General features: G+C 40.7%; 1 protein-coding gene and 1 pseudogene across 1 annotated transcript in view; both read left to right on the top strand.

Moving 5' to 3' along the window:
• The first annotated feature begins 5,910 nt into the window (after window positions 1-5,910).
• Window positions 5,911-6,010, top strand: LOC113456702 (annotated as a pseudogene).
• A 321-nt stretch (window positions 6,011-6,331) lies between these two features.
• Tm2d1 (TM2 domain containing 1) overlaps window positions 6,332-19,819 on the top strand; it is a 34,750-nt gene continuing 21,262 nt past the window's right edge. The window contains exons 1-3 of the mRNA XM_005353443.3: window positions 6,332-6,527; window positions 8,865-8,938; window positions 17,501-17,609. Coding sequence (XP_005353500.1) covers window positions 6,361-6,527; window positions 8,865-8,938; window positions 17,501-17,609 — 350 coding nt within the window. The 5' untranslated portion in view covers window positions 6,332-6,360. The remainder of the gene's footprint in view (window positions 6,528-8,864; window positions 8,939-17,500; window positions 17,610-19,819) is intronic.

Raw genomic sequence — 19,819 nt, 5'->3', positions numbered from 1 at the left:
GCTGTAATGTTGTTTTATCTAAGATGTTTTATTTACCAATAATGAGTCAGGAATTGGGTATTGGGGATGAAAACCTGCTACATCAGAGATGCTGAAAAGCAACCAGATGACCCTCCTTTTTGGCCAGAGACCAAGCAAAAGAGTGTCTCTCCTCCCATCCCAAACCAAAAAGGCCCCAAATCTCTAAATCCTCCCTACTCCCTCCTGTATGTCTCTCTATCTGTCTTCCTAGTTCTCCGTACTTTCTACAGCTAATTCTTGTCAACTAGTCATTGGCTCCATCCCCTGATCCAAGGTTAATTTTATTAATACAGTCTCTGAGTTTTACAGTGTGAATCAAATATCCTGTAACACTAATAAAATTCTCTGACCCAACAATTGACAGGAGGCAGATGTAGGAAAATCTCTATGAATTCAAGACTAACCTGGTCTCTGTAGGGGGTTCCAATCCAGCCAGAGCTACATAGTGAGACCCTGGTGTTTCTTTGTTTGTTTAAAAACAATGTAAGAGAGAGTTTATTTGGTTCATAATTCTCGGTTACACCTTATCAATGTGGGATGAAGGTGGCAGGAACATGAAACAGCTCATCACATTCCATTCAGTCAAGAAACAGCAAAGGCTTTTATACAGTTCAGAACCCTCTGTTTAGGGGATGGCACCACCCACAGTATGATTATCCCCACCTCAAGGTAGTCAAGGTAGTCCCACACACCAAAACAAAGCAAAACAAAAACAAACAAAAAAAGCCAACTGAAACTATATCACAGAAATTTGTGCACATCAAAGAAATAACTAAGGTCTAGAGAGATGGCTCAGCCATTAGGAGTACTGGCTACTCTTCCAGAGGACCTGGGTTTAGTTCCCTGCAACCCAATGGCCGCTCAGAATCATCTATAACTCCTCCTCTCTCAGGCACCTAAGTCCTTAGAATTCATAGGTCTCTTAGTTAGGGTTACTATTGCCGTGATGAAACACCATGGCCAAAAGCAACTTGGAAAAAATAGTTCTTATTTGCTTATACTTTCATAACAGGGTCTATCGAAGAAGGAATTCAGGGCAAGAACTCAAGCAGAGAAGGGAGGAGCTGTTGCAGAGGCCATGAAGGAATGCCCCTTACTAGCTTGCTCCTCATGGCTTTTTTAGCCTGCTTTTTTTATAGAACCTAGGTCCTCTAGTGTATATAGAGTTTTTTCATCAGGATTGCTGGCTCTCTAAATAATCACAGGAGAATTATTATGAATTATAAATGCTCGGTCGATATCTTAGGCTTGTTACTAACTCTCACAACTTAAGTTAACCTGCATTTCTTACCTAGGCTCTCAACAGGGCACTGCCTTTTTCAGCACAGCATGTTTGTTTTCTGCTTCCTCTGGGTCTGGCTGGGGTGGGGAGTCCCCTTTTCTTCCCAGGGTTCTCTCAGTCTGACTCTCCCATCTAACCTCTTTCTACCTAGCTATTGGCCAGTTAGCTTTTTTACTAACCCAAAGAGAGCAAACCTTTTTCACAGTGTACAAAAGGATTATTCCACAGCACACCAGCCCAGGGATGGCATCACCAACAATGGGCTGGGCCCTCTCCTTATCAATCACTAGTTAAGAAAAAGCCCTACAGGTCAGTCTACAGCTGGGTCTACTGGAAGCATTTTCTTAATTGAGGTTCCGGCCTCTCAGATTACTAGTTTATATCAAGTTGACATAAAACTAACCAACACAACAGCTTTATGCCACTTCATTCATCCCTGAAAACTTTTAATAGAATTTTAAATATCGAAACTTTCTTTTAAAATGAGAGATGTGTCTAGAAACTAGTGCAAAATGGATTGAGTACCTTGGAAAGAGGAGGTATATAATAAAACAAAAGCGATCATTGTAGCAAAGGATATAGGAAACAAAACACGAAATAGTGTGCAAATAGAGGTTTGACAGCCAGGTGGTGTTGGCACATGCCTTTAACCCCAGCACTCAGGAAACAGAAGCAGGTGGACGTCTAAATTCGAGTCTGAAACCCTGTCTCAAAAAAAAAAGGAGAAGAGGAGGAGGAGAAAGAAGACAAAGATGAAGAAGATGATGACGATGGAGGAAGAGGAAAGAGAAGGAAAAAGAGGAAGAAGGAGAGGAAGAAGGAAGAAGAAATGGCTCCCTCACCAGGAAACAGACAGGAGAATCCATTATTAAGTTCCAGACCAGCATGGCTACATAGCAAGATCTTTTTTATTATTTTTATTTTTTTTCACTATCCTTTTGCCTTCCTAATAGAAGCACAAACAATGATATTAGTTCCTTAATGATTAAATGAAGATTTTCCAAAACATGGAGAAAACTGAAGATTAAAACGTTCCCAAATTTTATGTGTAAAATGTATAAATGTGGTCAATATACACATGTGTGCTCAGTGGAGTCCCGAGGTGAATGTCAGGTGTATTCCTTTATTACTTCTCTACCTCATTTTTGAGACCAGCTCTTTCAGTTAACATGGAGCTCCCAGATTTAGCTAGACTCGCTGGCTAAGAAACCCCAGGGGCTACCTCTCTCTTCCTCCACAGCACGAAGATTACAGTGTGCATCACCTTGCCAAGCTTTTTACATGGGTGCTAGCAACCTAAATGCAAATCCTCATGCTTGTGAAACAAGCATTTTACTGACTGAGCCATCTTCCCAGCACCCTGATTCCAAGTTGGGTTTTTTGGTTTTGGGTTTTGTTTTGTTTGTTTTTCAAGACAGAGTTTCTCTGTGTAACAGCCCTGGCTGTCCTGGAACTCGCTTTGTAGACCAGTCTGGTCTCAAACTCGCAGAGATCTGCCTGGCCTCTGCCTTCCAGTTGCTGGGGTTAAAGGAGTGTCTAGCTATGATTCCAAGTTTTGAATCTGATAGGAGATATTAGTAGTGAAATGTAGAAGAGACCGTTTATTTTGTTTTATGAGGAGGACTCTGGTAAAATTAGTTTTAGATCTTCCATATGACATTCAAGATTAAATATATTTGGCCTGTAAGAGTAGGTCTTGGAGCTGAGAAGTTAGCTCAGTGGTTAGGAGTACTGTGCTCTTGCAGAGATCTGAGGTTCGAGTCCAAGCACTCAAATAGTGACTCCCAGCCACCCATAACACCAGGTCCAATGGAAACAAAAGGCATGCACATGGTACACACATAAGCATGCAGGCAAAACATTCGTATGCATGATATAAAAATAAATCTAAAAGACAGTTTAAAAAGAAGAGTGGGCAAAAAAAAAAAGAAGAGTAGGCTTTATTTTGTGTGGGGGTTGGAGGATGGGGTGGTGGGTGGGTGCATATGCCAGAATGGTTGCACCAGTCTGTGTGTGGAGTCTGGAGGTGAACCTTGGGTTCACTCTTCAGGAGTCATCCACTGTTTTGGGGGGCTAGGATCTCTCAACGAACCTGGAGCCAGTTAGGCTAGGCTGACTGTCCTGGAGGCCCCAGAGATCAGGAATCAGCCTGTCTCTGTCTCCTTAGTACTTGAATAGAAAGAATTACAAAAATGTTACCACGCCCCAGGAGTTTGTTTTCATAGCTCTTGGGGATCAAACTCAGTTCCTTGTACTTTTGAGATGAACGCCTAACAAAAACACATTTTTCCCAGCCGTGAACAGGCCTTAAGTGGTGATTCAGTTACTGCAGCAAAGTATGCAATAACAGTTGTGAAGCAGGAGTATGGTTAGGGAATTAAATGATGCCCAGAATTAAATGATGTACTAAGGATATAGAAGATTCCTGATGTTATTACCAAGGGAAAAATTTCATGTTATATATAGTCAAATACAAAAAAGATTTGAGTAACAATCTTGTATCTCATATATTGTTATAGCAACAGAAATAGGTATTGGGTTGTTTTCTTAGACATTTGCTATGTACAAAACTAATCTTTAATGAATGAAGATACATTTATATGAAATCTTAGGGAAAATGTAACTGGGCGTGGTAATACCTATGTTTTATCCCTGAATTCATGAGGCTGAGGCAAGCAGCTCTCTCTGAGTCCCATATCAGCCTCTTGTATCTAGTGAGTTCTAGCATAGCTAAGATACATAGTGAGGCTGCTATTCATACCCTTTGCTTTCAGTAGAAGTCTAGAGAGTTTCTGTGTCACTTTATATGACAAAGAAACTTGGTGTTAAAAATAATGAGATTTCAGTTCTCATCAAAGTTTCAGTAATGTAGCAGGCATGTGATCATGGTAATTCATGAGATCACTAGACTACAAAAAGAAAAGTAACCTCATTTACAGACAAATAACAGATTTAAGGGCTATTCTGAAGAAGGGATACATCTTCAATACTGTAACACGTCACCAATTCAAGAGTCAATTTTCTGTTCAAGAGATGCTGGAGAGCCGGGCAGAGGTGGCGCACACGCCTTTAATCCCAGCACTCGGGAGGCAGAGGCCAGCCTGGTCTCCAAAGGGAGTTCCAGGACAGACTCCAAAGCTACAGAGAAACCCTGTCTAGAGACTAAGTCCAGAAACTTGTGCTTGCTAGGCAACTCCACCACCTTCCCAGCTCAAGAGTCAAAAGTTTTAGAGTTTCGTTGCTGTCTTATAGAAACCTTTTAATTCTTTCACATTTACATATCATAGAAGAGAATAAAGATAATCATTAAAACCATAAAAATAGATTCCATAATGGGATTAATCAGCCAAGCATCAGCAGTTCTAAGTAATTGTTTTAAATCTGCACTAAAATTGCTACACAGATCAGCAGTATTCTTGCACTCAGCAGGAAACCATCTAATTTTGACACAATCCCAATAAACCTGAACCACAAAACTGCTTCCTTTAGTCTTTTGGTGTTCTTTATGTTGTATCTTAAAAATCAACTAGACCATTCCAAGTCCAAGTAGAAGTTAAACAAACAGTTGCTTTTATCATCTTGTAAGATGTGTGACTGATATTTTGATTCTTTTTTTTTTTTGTTTTTTCAGGACAGGGTTTCTCTGTGTAGCTTTGGAGCCTGTCCTGGAACTAGCTCTTACAGACCAGGCTGGCCTCGAACTCATAGAGATCCACCTGCCTCTGCCTCCCAAGTGCTGGGATTAAAGGTGTGAGCCACCACCGCCAGAAGGGGTCCTTGGGTCCCCTGGAACTGGAATTCCGGGAGGTCTTTAGTCACTACATGGGTGCTGGGTACTAAACAGGCCCTCTGTAAAAACAACAAATGTTCTCAACTCTAGAGCCATCTCTCCACTACCAATATTCGGATTTTTTTGTGTGTGTTGTTTTGTTTTTTGAGACAGGGTTTTCCTGTGTAGGTTTGACTGTCCCGGGAATCACCGCGTAGAGTGTGTTGACCTCGAACTCATAAAGATCCACCTGCCTCTGCCTCCTGAGAGCTGAGGCTAGGGGTGTGTAGCACCACTACCCTGCGGACATTCTGATTCTTAGCCTTGTATTTTACATAGTCCTTGAACTCCAGTCCTTGGTCTTGTAACGCTGTGTAACGTGTGTATGACGTAATCACACTCTGGTCAGAGGAGTATGTGCTTTCAGAGGCTTCTAGACAAACGAAATCCAAATTCTTCCAACCATAGGGAAACCTCCATCCTTTGGGGCGTCCAATGGTGGTGCCCACTAGGACCTGGGACAAGCATCTAGGTGAACACTAGGTCCTTCTCTTAGTACTTAAGTGCCTGTTGTGGTTCATCACAAGGAGATTCAGGGAATCCTACCTGGGAAGGCCCCTAATTGTGTATTTATTATATTCACTTTATTTATTTATTTAATTTTATGTTTGTGCTACAACGCTTGTGTGGAGGGCAGAGGACAACTTGTGGAAGTCAGTTTTCTCCTTTTACCTTGTGGGTCCTAGTGATTGAATTTAGAATGTGAGGCTCAGAACAAGTGCCTTTACCCACTGAGCTATCTCCCTAGCATGGTGTATTTTTTTTTTAATTCCCTTGCTTGCTTTGGCAGCACATATACTAAAATTGGAACGATACAGAAATTAGCATGGCCCCTGTTCAAGTATGACAAGAGAACATACTTTAAAAAAAAAATCTCGGGCTGGAGAGATGGCTCAGAGGTTAAGAGCATTGCCTGCTCTACCAAAGGTCCTGAGTTCAATTCCCAGCAACCACATGGTGGTTCACAACCATCTGTAATGGGGTCTGGTGCCCTCTTCTGGCCAGCAGGCATACACACAGACAGAATATTGTATACATAATAAATAAATATTAAAAAAAGAAAAAGAAAAAGGTTTGTTTAAAAAAAAATCTCGCTAGCGTGACTGTGCCAGTTTACTCCAGGGAGCAGCCTTCTGAAGACCCAAGCTGCCCCATTGGAGCCAGGCCCCTTTAAGGCCTTTCCTCATCTCGGAGGCGGAACCGGAAGCGCGAGGACGCGGTGCCCGTCATGGTGGCCGCCTGGCCCGCGGGTCGGGCTTCCCCAGCGGCAGGGCCTCCGGGCCTCCTTCGCACTCTGTGGCTCGTGACGGTCGCCGCGGGACACTGGGGGGCTGCTGCCTCCGGCGCCGTCGGGAGCGAGGAGACGCCCAAGTGTGAGGACCTCAGAGTGGGACAATATCCTCCGGAGAGCCGCCCCTGTCAGGCGCTCAGCAGGACCCGGGGCTGTGGGATGGGGACCGTGGCCTCGGCTGTGGCCCTAGGGACAATGGACCCCGGGAGGGTAAGCGGGCTGTGGAGACCGAGGGCTGAGCCCTGCGTACCTTCCTGGCCCGACCAGTGGCTGGCACTTCCCTTTCTGATGGGCTGTGTTTTTACCGGTGCGCTCGCTTATTCAAACGCACATCCCTGCTTTGTCCCAGGAACTGGAATTGCAAAAATTGATAGACACCTCCTTGAAAGTTCGCAGGTGTTAAGGGAGACAAATATTACGAGGGAGCCAGTGCATGTTTCTCGTTTGTCGTTAACGTTACATGTATCACCTCCAGCCACAATTGCCAGGCAATTGTGATCTTAGACCAATTATCATTTTATGTTTTAAAATAAGAGATCCCCTTAGATGTTTTAAGATATAATATTTATATTAATATTTTGTGAGAATCTCATCCAGTGGAATTTGAGTATAGTCACAGCGACTTTTCCACCTCTTAACTCCTTTCAGATCTGCTTCAACTGTCCCACTCCCTCTTAACGGCCCCCCCCCCCCAAAAAAAACCCCTAGGGAGCCAAATCCCTGTTGCTCAGCTCCTCAGAGGTGTGGGCTATCCACTGAAGCATGCATGATTGACCACGCTCTTAAAACTATGACTGTCTAACTGAGAAGCCATCCACTGGCAATAGTTCCTCAGTTAGGGATGGGGGCTCTTGAATGAGCAAATCATTTATGCTTATTTTCTTATGAATAAAACATGCTGGTATCAGGGACACTCGACTTAAGGGCATTTATATTAATTAGCACAGCACTTGTGCTGTTATTTACAAATGACAAATCTGAATTAGGATTAGGTAAATTGTCTTATTACAACAGAATTGAAATAGAGGAACAAGGTGAAATGTGTTATACTCAAGTCACTGTGTTTGAGCAAAACTGAGTACTGACACAATGCCTCAAACATTTGTCTATAGATGCTCAAACCTGCAGAAGCAAGAAAGGCTAGGAAAAATGTTAAAATTCAGAAAATTCTATACCATCTGTATGCGAATTGAGGAGAGGCATCTATTAGGCTTTCACAGGCTACGTCAGATTTTGCTAATCCCAACAAGCACGGAGTTTCTGACATACTGAGTTTAGCCTTGTCTTAGGAAAAACACGAGTATCCTAAGAAGTGACTGAGCTGTAGAACTCTGCACACTGTCTTCATGGCCTAACTAAAGACGGAATTTCCAGGAGTGACTTAGAAACCCTAAGAAAGGGTGGAGCCGTGACTAGAGACATCTTGTATGTAGCACACCGACTCCAGTGGAGTGTGAATCGTAACATCTTTAGACAGGAAAACTTGAAAACATTCTCACTGGTTTTGCACCTAGCAGAGGGGTTGTCAGAAACTTAAAATCCTACTGAAGTCGAAAAACAGCCACCTTCCTGCAGTCAGTGTAAGTGTCCCAGGCTTGGAATCAGGATACCTGGTTTGGCTGCCTGTCTACACGGCTGGATTAGCCACTCTTAAGTTTGACCCTCATCTGTTCCTTTGTGGCATAGAAATAACAAATGGTGTCTTCCTTGCCTCTTTGTGTTACAGGAAATTAAGTGTGAATTGTTTGAATCCACAGCTTTGGAAACTGATTTGCTTTTAAATTTAAACTAATTTTGTCAAGGTATTTATTTATTTATTTATTTTAGTTTTTTTGAGACAGTGTTTCCCTGTGTATCCCTGGCTATCCTGGAACTCAGATCTACCTGCTTCTGCCTTTCGTAGCACTGGGATTATAGACATGAGCCCACACCGCTGGGCGAGATTTTTAATTTGATTGTTTATTCCCTAATTGTTGTTCTCTGAAGATGGCATTGTCTGCTAGAACTTTTGGTAGAAATTTATTTTATACAACTTTCCTATAATAATTTAATTTTCAACTATTACCTAAGTAACACTAAAAGTATATTTAGGTTTCGTTTGGTTTGTTTTGAAACAGGGTCTCTCTCTCTCTCTCTCTCTCTCTCTCTCTCTCTCTCTCTCTCTCTCTCTCTCTCTCTCTCTCCTTAGCCCTGGCTGTCCTGGAACTCACTCTGTAAACCAGGCTGACCTTGACCTCTCAGAGATCCACAAACCTTTGCCTCCCAAATGCAGGGATTAAAGGAATGCATCCCCACACCAGGTTTAAAAGTGTTTTTGTATCTGAATTTGTTGACTAATGCAACAAAGTCTCTCTTTTCATGTGAATCAGTAGGAGTTATAAGACATTTAAAACACTATTTTATGCTAGAAATGTAATTCAAATCTCCTTAACTTTTTAAACATATATTTGTAAAGAACCAAAAATAAACGATGCTACGCAAGAACCAGTTAACTGTACAAACTACACAGCTCATGGTAAGATTTCCAGAATCGTTTCTTTAAAATATTTTATAAGATTTTACCTACTTCAAAGAATAATGCATAAGCCCTAAGGGTAATTATTAAATATGTTTTATGTTGTGTTAGACATAATTGTTCAGTTTTCAGAACAATTTAGATTTGGAAACTGTTTAAAAATTGTAAATATTCAACTAATTGATTAGTTAATTTACTAATTAATTTTGGTGCTTGGGATTGAACCTAGGGATTCTTGCATGCTCTTCCAGAGTTATAGCCAGTCTTACTTTTTAAGTTAAAAAGCAATTTTTCTTAATTTATAAGCTGGGGTGTTTTCTATTATTTAATACTTATTTAAAACTTTAGAATATGCTTATTTAGCTCATGTCTTTAAATTTTTATTTAAGTTTATTTTTACTTGATATATGAAACATAGCTATTGAACATAATGTATGATGAAATGTTTTGGGGTACGTGTATAATACTTAAATTACAATAAGCATATCTTTCTCTTTAAATAGCTTTAGTTTTTTACTTCCCAAGCTTTGTTACAGAAATCTAAATATAGTTCTTTAGTCAGGGTTTTTTGTTGTTTTGTTTCCATCTCTTTTTAAGACAAGGTCTCACTGTGTAAGCCTTAGATTCACAGAAATCTTCCCGCCTCTGCCTCCCCAGCGCTGTGATTAAAGGTGTGTCGTACCCTACTGTCTTAGTCACTGCTCTATTGCTGCAAAGAGACACGATGACCAAGGCGACCCTTACTGGGGGCTTCCTTGTGGTTTTACAGGTTTAGTCCATTACCAGGGCAAAAACATGGCAGCAGAGATGGCACTGGAGCCGTAGCAGAGAGCTCCATTCAGATCCACAGGCAGAGAGCATATCTAATCCTTCTCAGATAGTGCCACTCCCTGATTACGAAGCATTCAAATATATGAGCCTATGGGGTGGGGTATTTTTATTCAAAGTACCACAGGTGCCACCTACTTAGGGCTTTTATATGTTCCATTTTCTTATTTAAAAATTTTGAAAAATTTATGTGTATGTGTGTGAGTAGATGCATATGTACTGTGTGCATGCCGGAGGCTGTGGAAGTCAAAAGAGAGGATTGAATCCCCTGGAACCGGAGTTACCAGTGGGTGTAGGTGCTGGGACTATGCTATACACGTGTGCTGAGGTCAGGGGACCCTGCCCTAGTCAGTTCTCGCCTTTTACCCTGTTCCCAGGTGTCAAGCCAAGGTGATGGCAGCAACTGTGCTTACTCACTGAGCCATCTGCCCACCCTTGGACATGTGGTTTTGTTTTGGTTTTGGTTCTGGTTTTTCAAGGTAGGGCTTCTCTGTGTCGGAGCCCTAGCTGTCCTAGAATTAGCTCTTGTAGACCAGGCTGGCCTCGAACTCACAGAGATCCGCCTTCCTCTGCCTCCCAAGTGCTGGGATTAAAGGTATGCACTACCACTGTCTGGCTGACCATGGCAACTCTTATAAAGGAACCATGTAATTGGGAGTGTGCTTATAGTTTCAGAGGTTTAGTTCATTGTCGTCATGACTGGGAGCATGGCGACACACAGGCAGACATGGTGCTGGAGAAGGGCTGAGACTTCTGCATTGTGATCAGCAGCAGCAAAAGAGAAGTAGACCTAGGGAATTCTGAAACCTCACAGCCTACCCCAGCATTCTGGAGGCAGAGGTAGGTGGATCTTTGCGTTTGAGCCCAACCTGGTCCACAGAGCAAATTCTTTTTTTTTTAAATTTATTTATTTATTAAGGATTTCTGCCTCCTCCCCGCCACCGCCTCCCATTTCCCTCCCCCTCCCCCGATCAAGTCCCTCTCCCTCATCAGCTTGAAGAGCAATCAGGGTTCCCTGACCTGTGGGAAGTCCAAGGACCGCCCACCTCCATCTATGTTTAGTAAGTTGAGCATCCAAACTGCCTAGGCTCCCCCAAAGCCAGTATGTGCAGTAGGATCAAAAACCCATTCCCATTGTTCTTGAGTTTTCAGTAGTCCTCATTGTCCGCTATGTAAGTCCGGTTTTATCCCAGGCTTTTCCAGACCCAGGCTAGCTGGTCTTGGTGAATTCCCGAAAGATCATCCCCATTGTCTCAGTGTATGGGTGTACCCCTTGAGGTCCTGAGTTCCTTGCTTGTGCTCCCCCTCCTTCTGCTCCTGATTTGGACCTTGAGATTTCTGTCTGGTCCACAGAGCAAATTCTAAGACAGGCAGGGCTACACAGAGAAACCCTATTTCTTAAAAGAAAAGATAAAAAAGAATTATAATTAGACTAAAAAACTACTGTTTTGTCTTTTGAAGACCTGACTTTAGATAGTCTGCAGACAGAGCTAAAAGGCTGTCTAACAAGGAAATGTGTTCCACATGTGTTAGTTTTCTGTCACTAGGATAACATATCTGAGATAAAAAATGAAATAAGGAAAGATTTGTTTTTGATTCATGGTTTTGGAAGTTTCAGTCCATGACTGGCTTATAGTGATATTTTGTTTTGTAACAGATAAAGCTTTTCTGAAGATCAGAGTGCACAGCTAAACCACTAGTTTGCCATAGAGGTCAAGCAGTGATGGCACACACCTTTAATTCTAGTACTTGGGAGACAGAGTCAGACGGAGATGGATCTCTGTGAGTTCAAGGCTACCTTGGGCCATGTAAGATTGAATTTGTCTATAAGAGAAACAGAGCTCACACAGAGGTGGTCCCAGCGCTTGGTATCATATCATATACCTTTAATCCCAGCACTAAGAAGGTAGAGACAGGAGTAATATGGCTGGGTAGAGAGAGGAATATAAGGTAGGAGGACATAGAAGCTCAGATGTAGTCTGAAGATTCAGTCTGAGGATACAGTCTGAAGTTTCATAGAGCGTTCAGTCTGAGAATTCATGAAGACAGGATCGCCCTTTTGGTGTGATGTAGAAGTAAAAGCTAATGGCTGGTTGTTGCTTCTCTGATCTTCGGGGAAGCTTTATTTGTTAGATTACTACACCGGCTGGCTCCCTTGCTTTTAGGCGTGTGGTAAGACAGAAGAAACACTCTAATGGAAAGGCTTGCTGGAGGAAAATTGCTCATCATTTTGGCAGCCAGGAAGCAAAGAAAGGACAGGCTAGTGATAAGGATAGTCAAAGCCATGCCCAGTGACCTATGTCCTCCACCAGGTTCCCACCCCTTGGAGCCCTAAGGAAGTCTGACACTGAGCTTACATTAAACTGTTGGACTTTAGTTTTGCTTTGATTTGTGACTGTGGCCTGATTCCTTCCTCTTGGAGTAAGAAAGTAGCTTATGTCTGATTTTACAGGGACTTGCAGTTGAGATGTTTGGGGTATTTTAGATAGACTATGGCTATTTTAGAGACAGTATTTGACACAGCTAGAGTCAGTTTAGAAGAGGGACTCTCAGTTGATAAAATGCCCCCACCAGATCGGCCTATGGTGGATTTTCTTGATTGATAATGGATATGGGAAGGCCCAGTTCTCTGTGGGCCGTGCAGGGTGAGCAAGCCACGAGGAAAAGCTGTAAGCAGCACTCTTCATCGACTCTGGATCAGCTCCTGCCTCCAGGTTACTACCCTGCTAGAGCTCCTGTTCTGAGTTCCCTCAGTGGTGGACTGTGCTGTGGAGCTGTAAGCTGAAGTAACCCCTCTCCTCCCATGTTGATTTTGGTTGGTGTTTTATCTCAATGGACACTCTTAGCTGAGACAGTGGATGTGAAAGTGCAGCCACACTCATGCCCCAGCCCGTATGTGGAGCTCATGGGCAGTTTTGTAGCATTGGTCCTAACCTTCCGTCTTTACGTGTGCTCTTGAGGCTCGGAATTTGAAATTGAAATCAAAGTGTTTCCAGATTCCTGTGCTCTCAGACTCCAGAGCACAATTATTTCCTTTTCCGCCTTTCATATTTCTGATGGTAGCCAGTGTGGTCGTTTGAAAGAAAATGGCTCCCAAAAGAAATGGCACTATTAGGAGGTGTGGCCTTATTGCAGTAGGTGTGGTTTGTTGGAGGAAGTGTGTTACAGTGGAGCTGTGCTTCAAGGTCTCATATGTGCTAAACTCACACCCAGTAAGACAGGCCACTTCCTGTCGCCTGCGAGATGTAGGACTCTAATTCTCCAGCAGCATATCTGCCTGCCCTCCTCCATGTCCCACTATGATGTTGATGGACTGAACCTCTGGAGTGTAAGCAAGCCACCTCAGTTGAATGTTTTCCTTTATAAAAGTTGCTGTGGTCTTGGTGTCTCTCCACAGCAAAAGAAGCCCTAACACAGCCACAGATTCTTATCATTCCTTGTCTAGCAATTGCATCAACTTAGTCTTTGCTTCCACCTCCATACAGCATCCTCCCTGTATGCCTTCATATCCTCCGTCCATGTATCCAGTTTTTTGTTGTTTTGTGTGTGTGTTTGTGTTTGTTTTTTGTTTTTTTGTTTTTTGTTTTGCCTCTTTTGAGACAGTATTTCACTATGTAGCCTTGACTAGTGTAGCTCTCACTGTGTAGACCAAGCTGGTCTTGAACTCACAGAGATCCATCTGCCTCTCTGCCTTCCCAGTGCTGGCATTAAAAGTGTGTGCCACCATGCCTGGCCATTTTCTTTTTTATATAAAAGGTTAGTACCTACTCTAATAATGTTATCTTAACTTGATAACTCTGCCAAGAACCTATTTCCAAATAAGGTCCCATTTTTAAGGCATAATTTTAGTCTTTAACAAATGCTATTATATATGTATTTTTTTTAAATGGGAGGTTTGTTTGTTTGTTTGTTTTTCTAAAAACAGAGTCCCTCTATGTTGCCCTAGCTCTCCTGGAACTCACTTTGTAGACCAGGCTAACCTCAAACTCACAGTAGATCCACCTGCCTTGCCTCCCAGGTGCTGGGATTAAAGCATGCGTCACCACCACCAAGCAGAAATAAGATTTCTTAATTTTACAAAAGATCCTTTTCAAAGATGATGATGAACATCAAATTTTCAATTTTATTTTAAATAATACTATAGCATTGTAATTTTAATACAGAATTTAATGTGCTGGAAACTACATTTTTCTAGCTATTTAAATTCATAATGAAAAATTTCAAATGTCAGATATGTGAAGCTTTAAAAAATGATTTAGGAATGAATGGTGAGAGCAAAAAAATTTTTTTCTTTTTCTTTTTCTTTTTTTTTTTGACAGGGTTTCTTTGTGCAACAGTCCTGTTGTTCCTGGAACTCACTTTGTAGATCAGGTTGGTCTCAGACTCAGTGAGATCCACTTGACTCTGCTTCCTACGCACTTAGATTAAAAGCGTGTACCACCACTGCCTGGCTGAGAACAAAACTTTTTGAAGAGTATCAATCTCAATTTGAGAGGGTTCATGTAGAGTAGACTGGTCTTGAGCTTGCTGTGTAGCCAGGAGAATGGCTTTGAACTTCTGATCTTCTTGCCTCTACTTTCTGGGTATAGGGGTTTGCAGGGGTATGCTACCATGTTTGTTTTGTTAACATTGGATTGGATAATTCATTGTTTGGGGTGTCTAGTGGTGTCTGTGGCTACTATCCGCCATGCTAGTAGCAGCTCTCCTGTGGTAATAACCAAAGTGCCTCCAAGAATTACCTGATGCCTTCTGGGGAGCAAAATCACCTTAATTAAGAATTATTGATCTAGAGGGCTGGGGAAATAGCTCAGTGGTTAAGAGCACTGACTGTTCTTAACTCAGGTTCAATTCCCAGCACCCACATGGCACCTCACAACTGTCTGTAACTCCAGTTCCAGGGGATCTGATACCTTCATACCAATGCACATAAAATAAAGTTAAATAAATTATTAAAAAAAAGAATTGTTGATCTAAGCTAGACATGGTGGCTCACACTTATAAACAATCCTAACACTTGGAGCCTGAGGCAGGAGGATTATGAGTCTGGTTGCAGATTGGTATCTTATCTCAAGAAATAAAAACCAAAAGACATAAAATTACTGATCTATCCATGTGTAGTTACCTGCCTATAATTCTGGCACTCAAAGGCGAGACCAGCCTGTGGTACATACAAAGATTTAGTATTCTCTTTTGCTCTTTTTCTCTCTTGGAAGACTGAATCAAGGGCCCTGCTCATGCTAGCCAAGTACTGAACTGCTGGTTCATTCCCTGCCCTTTGTATACCTGCCTTGTGTATAACTGTCCAAATCGTAACAGTATCATGATACTTAAAAACTACAGCATTACTAGTCACCATCACAGGGTTTTCCATAGCATTAGAACTTAATAACCTTACAACCAACCTCTCACCAAACAAATCCTTACCTGTCAACCTGTTCTCAACTTCTCTAGGTTACTTCCTGATAATTATACACCGAATTCTACCCACCAAAACACTCAACATAAGCTTTAAAACAGCCTTAACCCTACTAGCCCTAGTCTGTCTCGAGAAAGCAATTCTACCTTCCACACCTCCACCTTCACAACCTTAAGCAACCAGAAAGGAACATATGCCTTGCTGTGAATCTGGAGTCATAGTGAAAGTAGTTATATGGAAAAACAATTGTTTTGTGAGTGTTTTTATTGAAAGCTTTTTCTATTATACTCTGTATCCTTTAAATCATGATTCAGAACAAGTCACTGCAATGAGTTACAGGTGAGTTGATGTGTTTTCTTTTAATTGTGTAATTATAAAGCTTTGGTCTTAACTACAAGGAGGCTTGATTACAGTCTCTCTTCTTAGCAAAATAGGCTAATGTGATTACTTCTTTACTTTCTTCTCCTTCATTTTATATGATAGTTTTTAATTAAATTGAATCTGTGTCTTTTATCTTGAGTGCCACCTTGATTTAGATTTTTAAAGTACATTAAATAAAAAGTTTATGGATTGTGTGGTTTGAACTGTGAGGATTCTAAGAGATTTCTGGACATCTCCTAGAGTTTTATGACACTGCTTTCTTTTTTTTTTTTTTAAAGATACTTATTTTGTTTTATTTTATTTTGAGGCAGGGTTTCTGTGTTTAGTAGTCCTAGCTGTCCTGGAACTAGTTTTTCTGGACCAGGCTGGCCTCGAATTCACAGACGTCCTCCTGCCTCTACCTCACAAGTTAAAGGTGTGCTCCACCACCACCCCTCTGTCACTGTTTTCATGTACTGCTCTGGCTTCAAAACAAAACAAAGTCTAATTTGTTAAAAGCCTTAGAATAATTACAAATCAAATGGAAAATATTTTCCTTTCATAATAGAGCCATAAAGTCTTTGCGTATTTTATTATACAGAGTTCTAGTTTTAACATTAAAAAAAAGTAAACCAAAACCCAGAGAACTATGATTGTTGGTGGTAATTGTAGAGGTAAATTTTTGCTGAAACTACCCTAAAATATTAGTACTTTTAACATTCACTGAGAGGCTCTGTCTCAGTAGTTGAGTGCATGCCTACCATGCCTTAGGCCCCAGATTCAATCCTTAGTAGCACGTGCACACAGATGTTGAAGAAGAAAATGTTTATTAAGCTAGGCATGGCATCACACGTCTTTAATCCCAGCTCTTGGGATGGGAAGGTGGGGAAATGAAGGGCTTCAACGTCAGCCTTGGCCATGTGCAAGCAATTTGACGCCAGTCTGGGCTTCAGGAGACCTGGTCTCAGGCAAACAAATAATATATGGTACATAGTTTTATATATTTAACCACAGTGGTCCTGTGATGTAGGTGTTCTTAGTGTTATTTTTACCTACAAGGAATTCAAAGGCTGAAAGAGACAAAAATAACCCAGATAAGGTCATCCTTACTTCAAAGTTCTTTACACAAGGAAGCTGTAACACTTTTAGGACAATTTCTGCCTGGCACACAGTAACATCTGTACTACTAATTTATTGTGTCTTGGGTTGTGAGTATGGATTGATATGCTGAAATAACACTGTATCAAGACCTAAAAGGAATCAAGATCCAAATATGTTTATGGAAGCCATAAACAGTGTACAGTACAGTAGTACCAGTTACTTGCCTTGTTGCTGTGTTAAAATACCTGATAAACAGATAAAGGAAGGGGATATTTTCCCTCAGTGTCAGGCGGCACAGGCACAGGCAGGAGCAGGAGGCAGCAGATGGTTAATGTCCACAGTGAGGAAGCAACAGTGAATGCTGGTGCTCAGCTCACTTTGTCCTCATTTAGGACGGTCTTCCCTAGCGAGGTAGCCTTAATTCAGAGAGTTCTTGACTGCTTCTATTGCATTAACCATCTCAAATAATAGAAGCTGGAGATATAAACCATAGATTATGTTAAAATAAATTGATAATTGCCAAATATATTGCTAATAAAAATTCAAGTATGTATCTTAGAGCGGAAACTTAAAAAAAATAATACTTTGCAGTTCTTTTGTTATTAGAGGCAAAGACTAAACTCCATGCACAGATCTAAAACAGTGTGGCGATGTTTATATTATTGTACGAGGAGACCACTATCATATTTGCCTTTCATATCCATGCATTTCATATATATAATGCAGTTCTTTAACTTCTAGTCTAGGTTAAAACCTTCTATCACATATTACAATGGGAAGTAGTTTGTTATAATGTTATAAGTTCTTCTGTAATTTGCCAATCTTGAGGGAAAAAAGTTCACTTTTTCTGTCTTTAGTTCCGTGTTTTCCAGCACCCAACATAATTTGTAAAGATTTCAGCGGTAATGAAACACATTTTACTGGAAATGAAGTTGGTTTTCTCAAGCCCATAGCTTGCCGAAATGTGTAAGTACATTACTGAAAATAAAAATGTTGTATCTTGATTTCATGGAGTGAAAGATAAAAGAGATATGTTAAGGGGAGTCCTGCAATTCTAATTCTTATCTTCTTGATTATGTTGGCAACCCTCAATTTAGTTTATAATTTATAAGTACAGTTCCTCAGCCAGGAATGGGTTAACTTGTGAGATAATAAAGGATTGAAGGTGACTCAGGCCTTGTGAAGTGAGTTTATACCATCAAGTGAGTTATGGATAAGTTCCGTTTTCAAAATTTGAATGTAAATAGGCATTTACTTATTGTAGCAGAAAACTATTGTTGGTTGTTTGTACACTATGTCAGTTACTCTCCTCACTGCTGTGACAAAAGGAGCTTAAACAAGGGTTTACTTTAGCTGACAGCCTGAAGGGAGCAGGTCGGTATTGCAAGGATGGCACGGAGGCAGGAGCTGAAGGCAGCAAATTAGGCAGACAGAGTTCAGAAGCTGGGTGAGTGAGGGACAGTAAAAGAACAGTTTCAATTTGAGAACTTTTAGAAACCTTACATTCAATTTCTCTACTATGAACTAAAGACATAATTTATTTTTCCACCTTTTTTTATTCCTGGCATCATATTTATATATGTATTATGTGTGTTATAAATGTAAAAGGTTCTGTTTTATCTGATGGCACATATTTGCAGTTGTGTTAAGACATAACTAATATTTGGATTTTTCCACAGCTTTTTCCAGAATCCTTAGAAAAGATTAGCAAAATAAGAATTGTTCCCTAGCATGTAGATGTCATTTGCTCAACTTTTAAATTATAGATTGGTATTTCTACCTTACACATTTCAAATGACAGAACAGATAATTAACATGTTAAGTGCTGGTATGAGAAAAACACGATGGCCCTTAATGCAACTAACAAACTCATCTGTTGAGAATCCCAGTTTGCTCAGGTTGGACCTTACAGTGATTGCCTGCCAAGGTAACTATGCTCTGTTAGTTAGTTAGTCTGAATTTTCTTACAGTGTCTCAGGGTAGGTTGAACTGAGAGAGACTGAGATGTGCTAAATATGGTTACAAGGCATGGATGTCAGTTTTGATAATGAATATAATCATTAGGGAAAATAGACACTCCAAGTCTACTAGCCAATTTGTTCCCCTTTCAGAGTCAAATCAGCACATCCCAAATATAATTTTTTGATGAGCATTGAATCAAAACATGTGATTCCATTAGTGGATAGTTTTCGTGTACGAGTTACACACTCAGCATGTCCTTCATCAGGATGTACAGCATGTGTGCAACAAAGGCCAGCTGTGAGTAGCCTCACTGGCAGACTTTATTTGCTGGGGATTCCCTTTCCATTGGCATGTTTTTATTTTCCTACTCTTGCTAGCATGTTTTTGAAAATATACAATATTAATACTCAATTAAATTCTTTTTCAGTATTACAGACATAAACACACTCTGTAATATAGTCTCCAGAAACTGGAGTTTGGTAACCACATCTATTGATGACTAAGCCATTCAACTATTTATACTGGTCTAAATACAGACTAAATTGCTCTAAATTTCAGTAGTTTAGCACAATAAAAGTTCTTTTTCACTCATGATATGGTCTAGTTGGGTTATGATATGAGCAAGTGCAGGTGGTCCCATATAGCTATGCAGGCCCAGCTTTTTCATGGCTTTACTTCCTCTAGAGTCCTTTCCATTCAGACAGTAGATGAGAGAGAGATGAGGGAACCCTCTGTAAGTTTATTTCAAGGATGAAATTCAGAAATAGCACATACTTCGGCCTTCTTTCCATTGACCAAAACATTGTTATGGCTGCATTCAATTGCAAGGTTAGCTAGGAAACGAAGTTCACCTGATATGAAAATTAGAAATGGTTTGGTGAATATCTAGGCAGTCTCTGCCTTACCCGGTTGTTCTTCAGCATGATTTGCATACATAGCTAATTGCTTTTGTATTTCATTCCCTTTACCTGCCACACTCTAAATAATTGTTTCTATAATACTTACTCATCGACTGTTGAACATTCTGTGTACACCATACTGGAATTTGCCAGCAATTCTTATTTCTCTGTCAAATGCTATTTATACTCCATATTAAAATTACTCTAAAACATTGGCTATTTTCTTTTTTTTTTAAATGCTTTCTTTCCTTGGTTTCTCATATAAACTCAAATATTTAAGAATCCTTTTATTACTATACCTTAGCTATTTTTTTT

This window comes from Microtus ochrogaster, chromosome 10 (assembly GCF_000317375.1).
Source record: "Microtus ochrogaster isolate Prairie Vole_2 chromosome 10, MicOch1.0, whole genome shotgun sequence".
NCBI lineage: Eukaryota > Metazoa > Chordata > Mammalia > Rodentia > Cricetidae > Microtus > Microtus ochrogaster.
The sequence above is the reverse complement of the archived record's forward strand: the minus strand, read 5'-3'. Positions and strand labels throughout refer to the sequence as shown.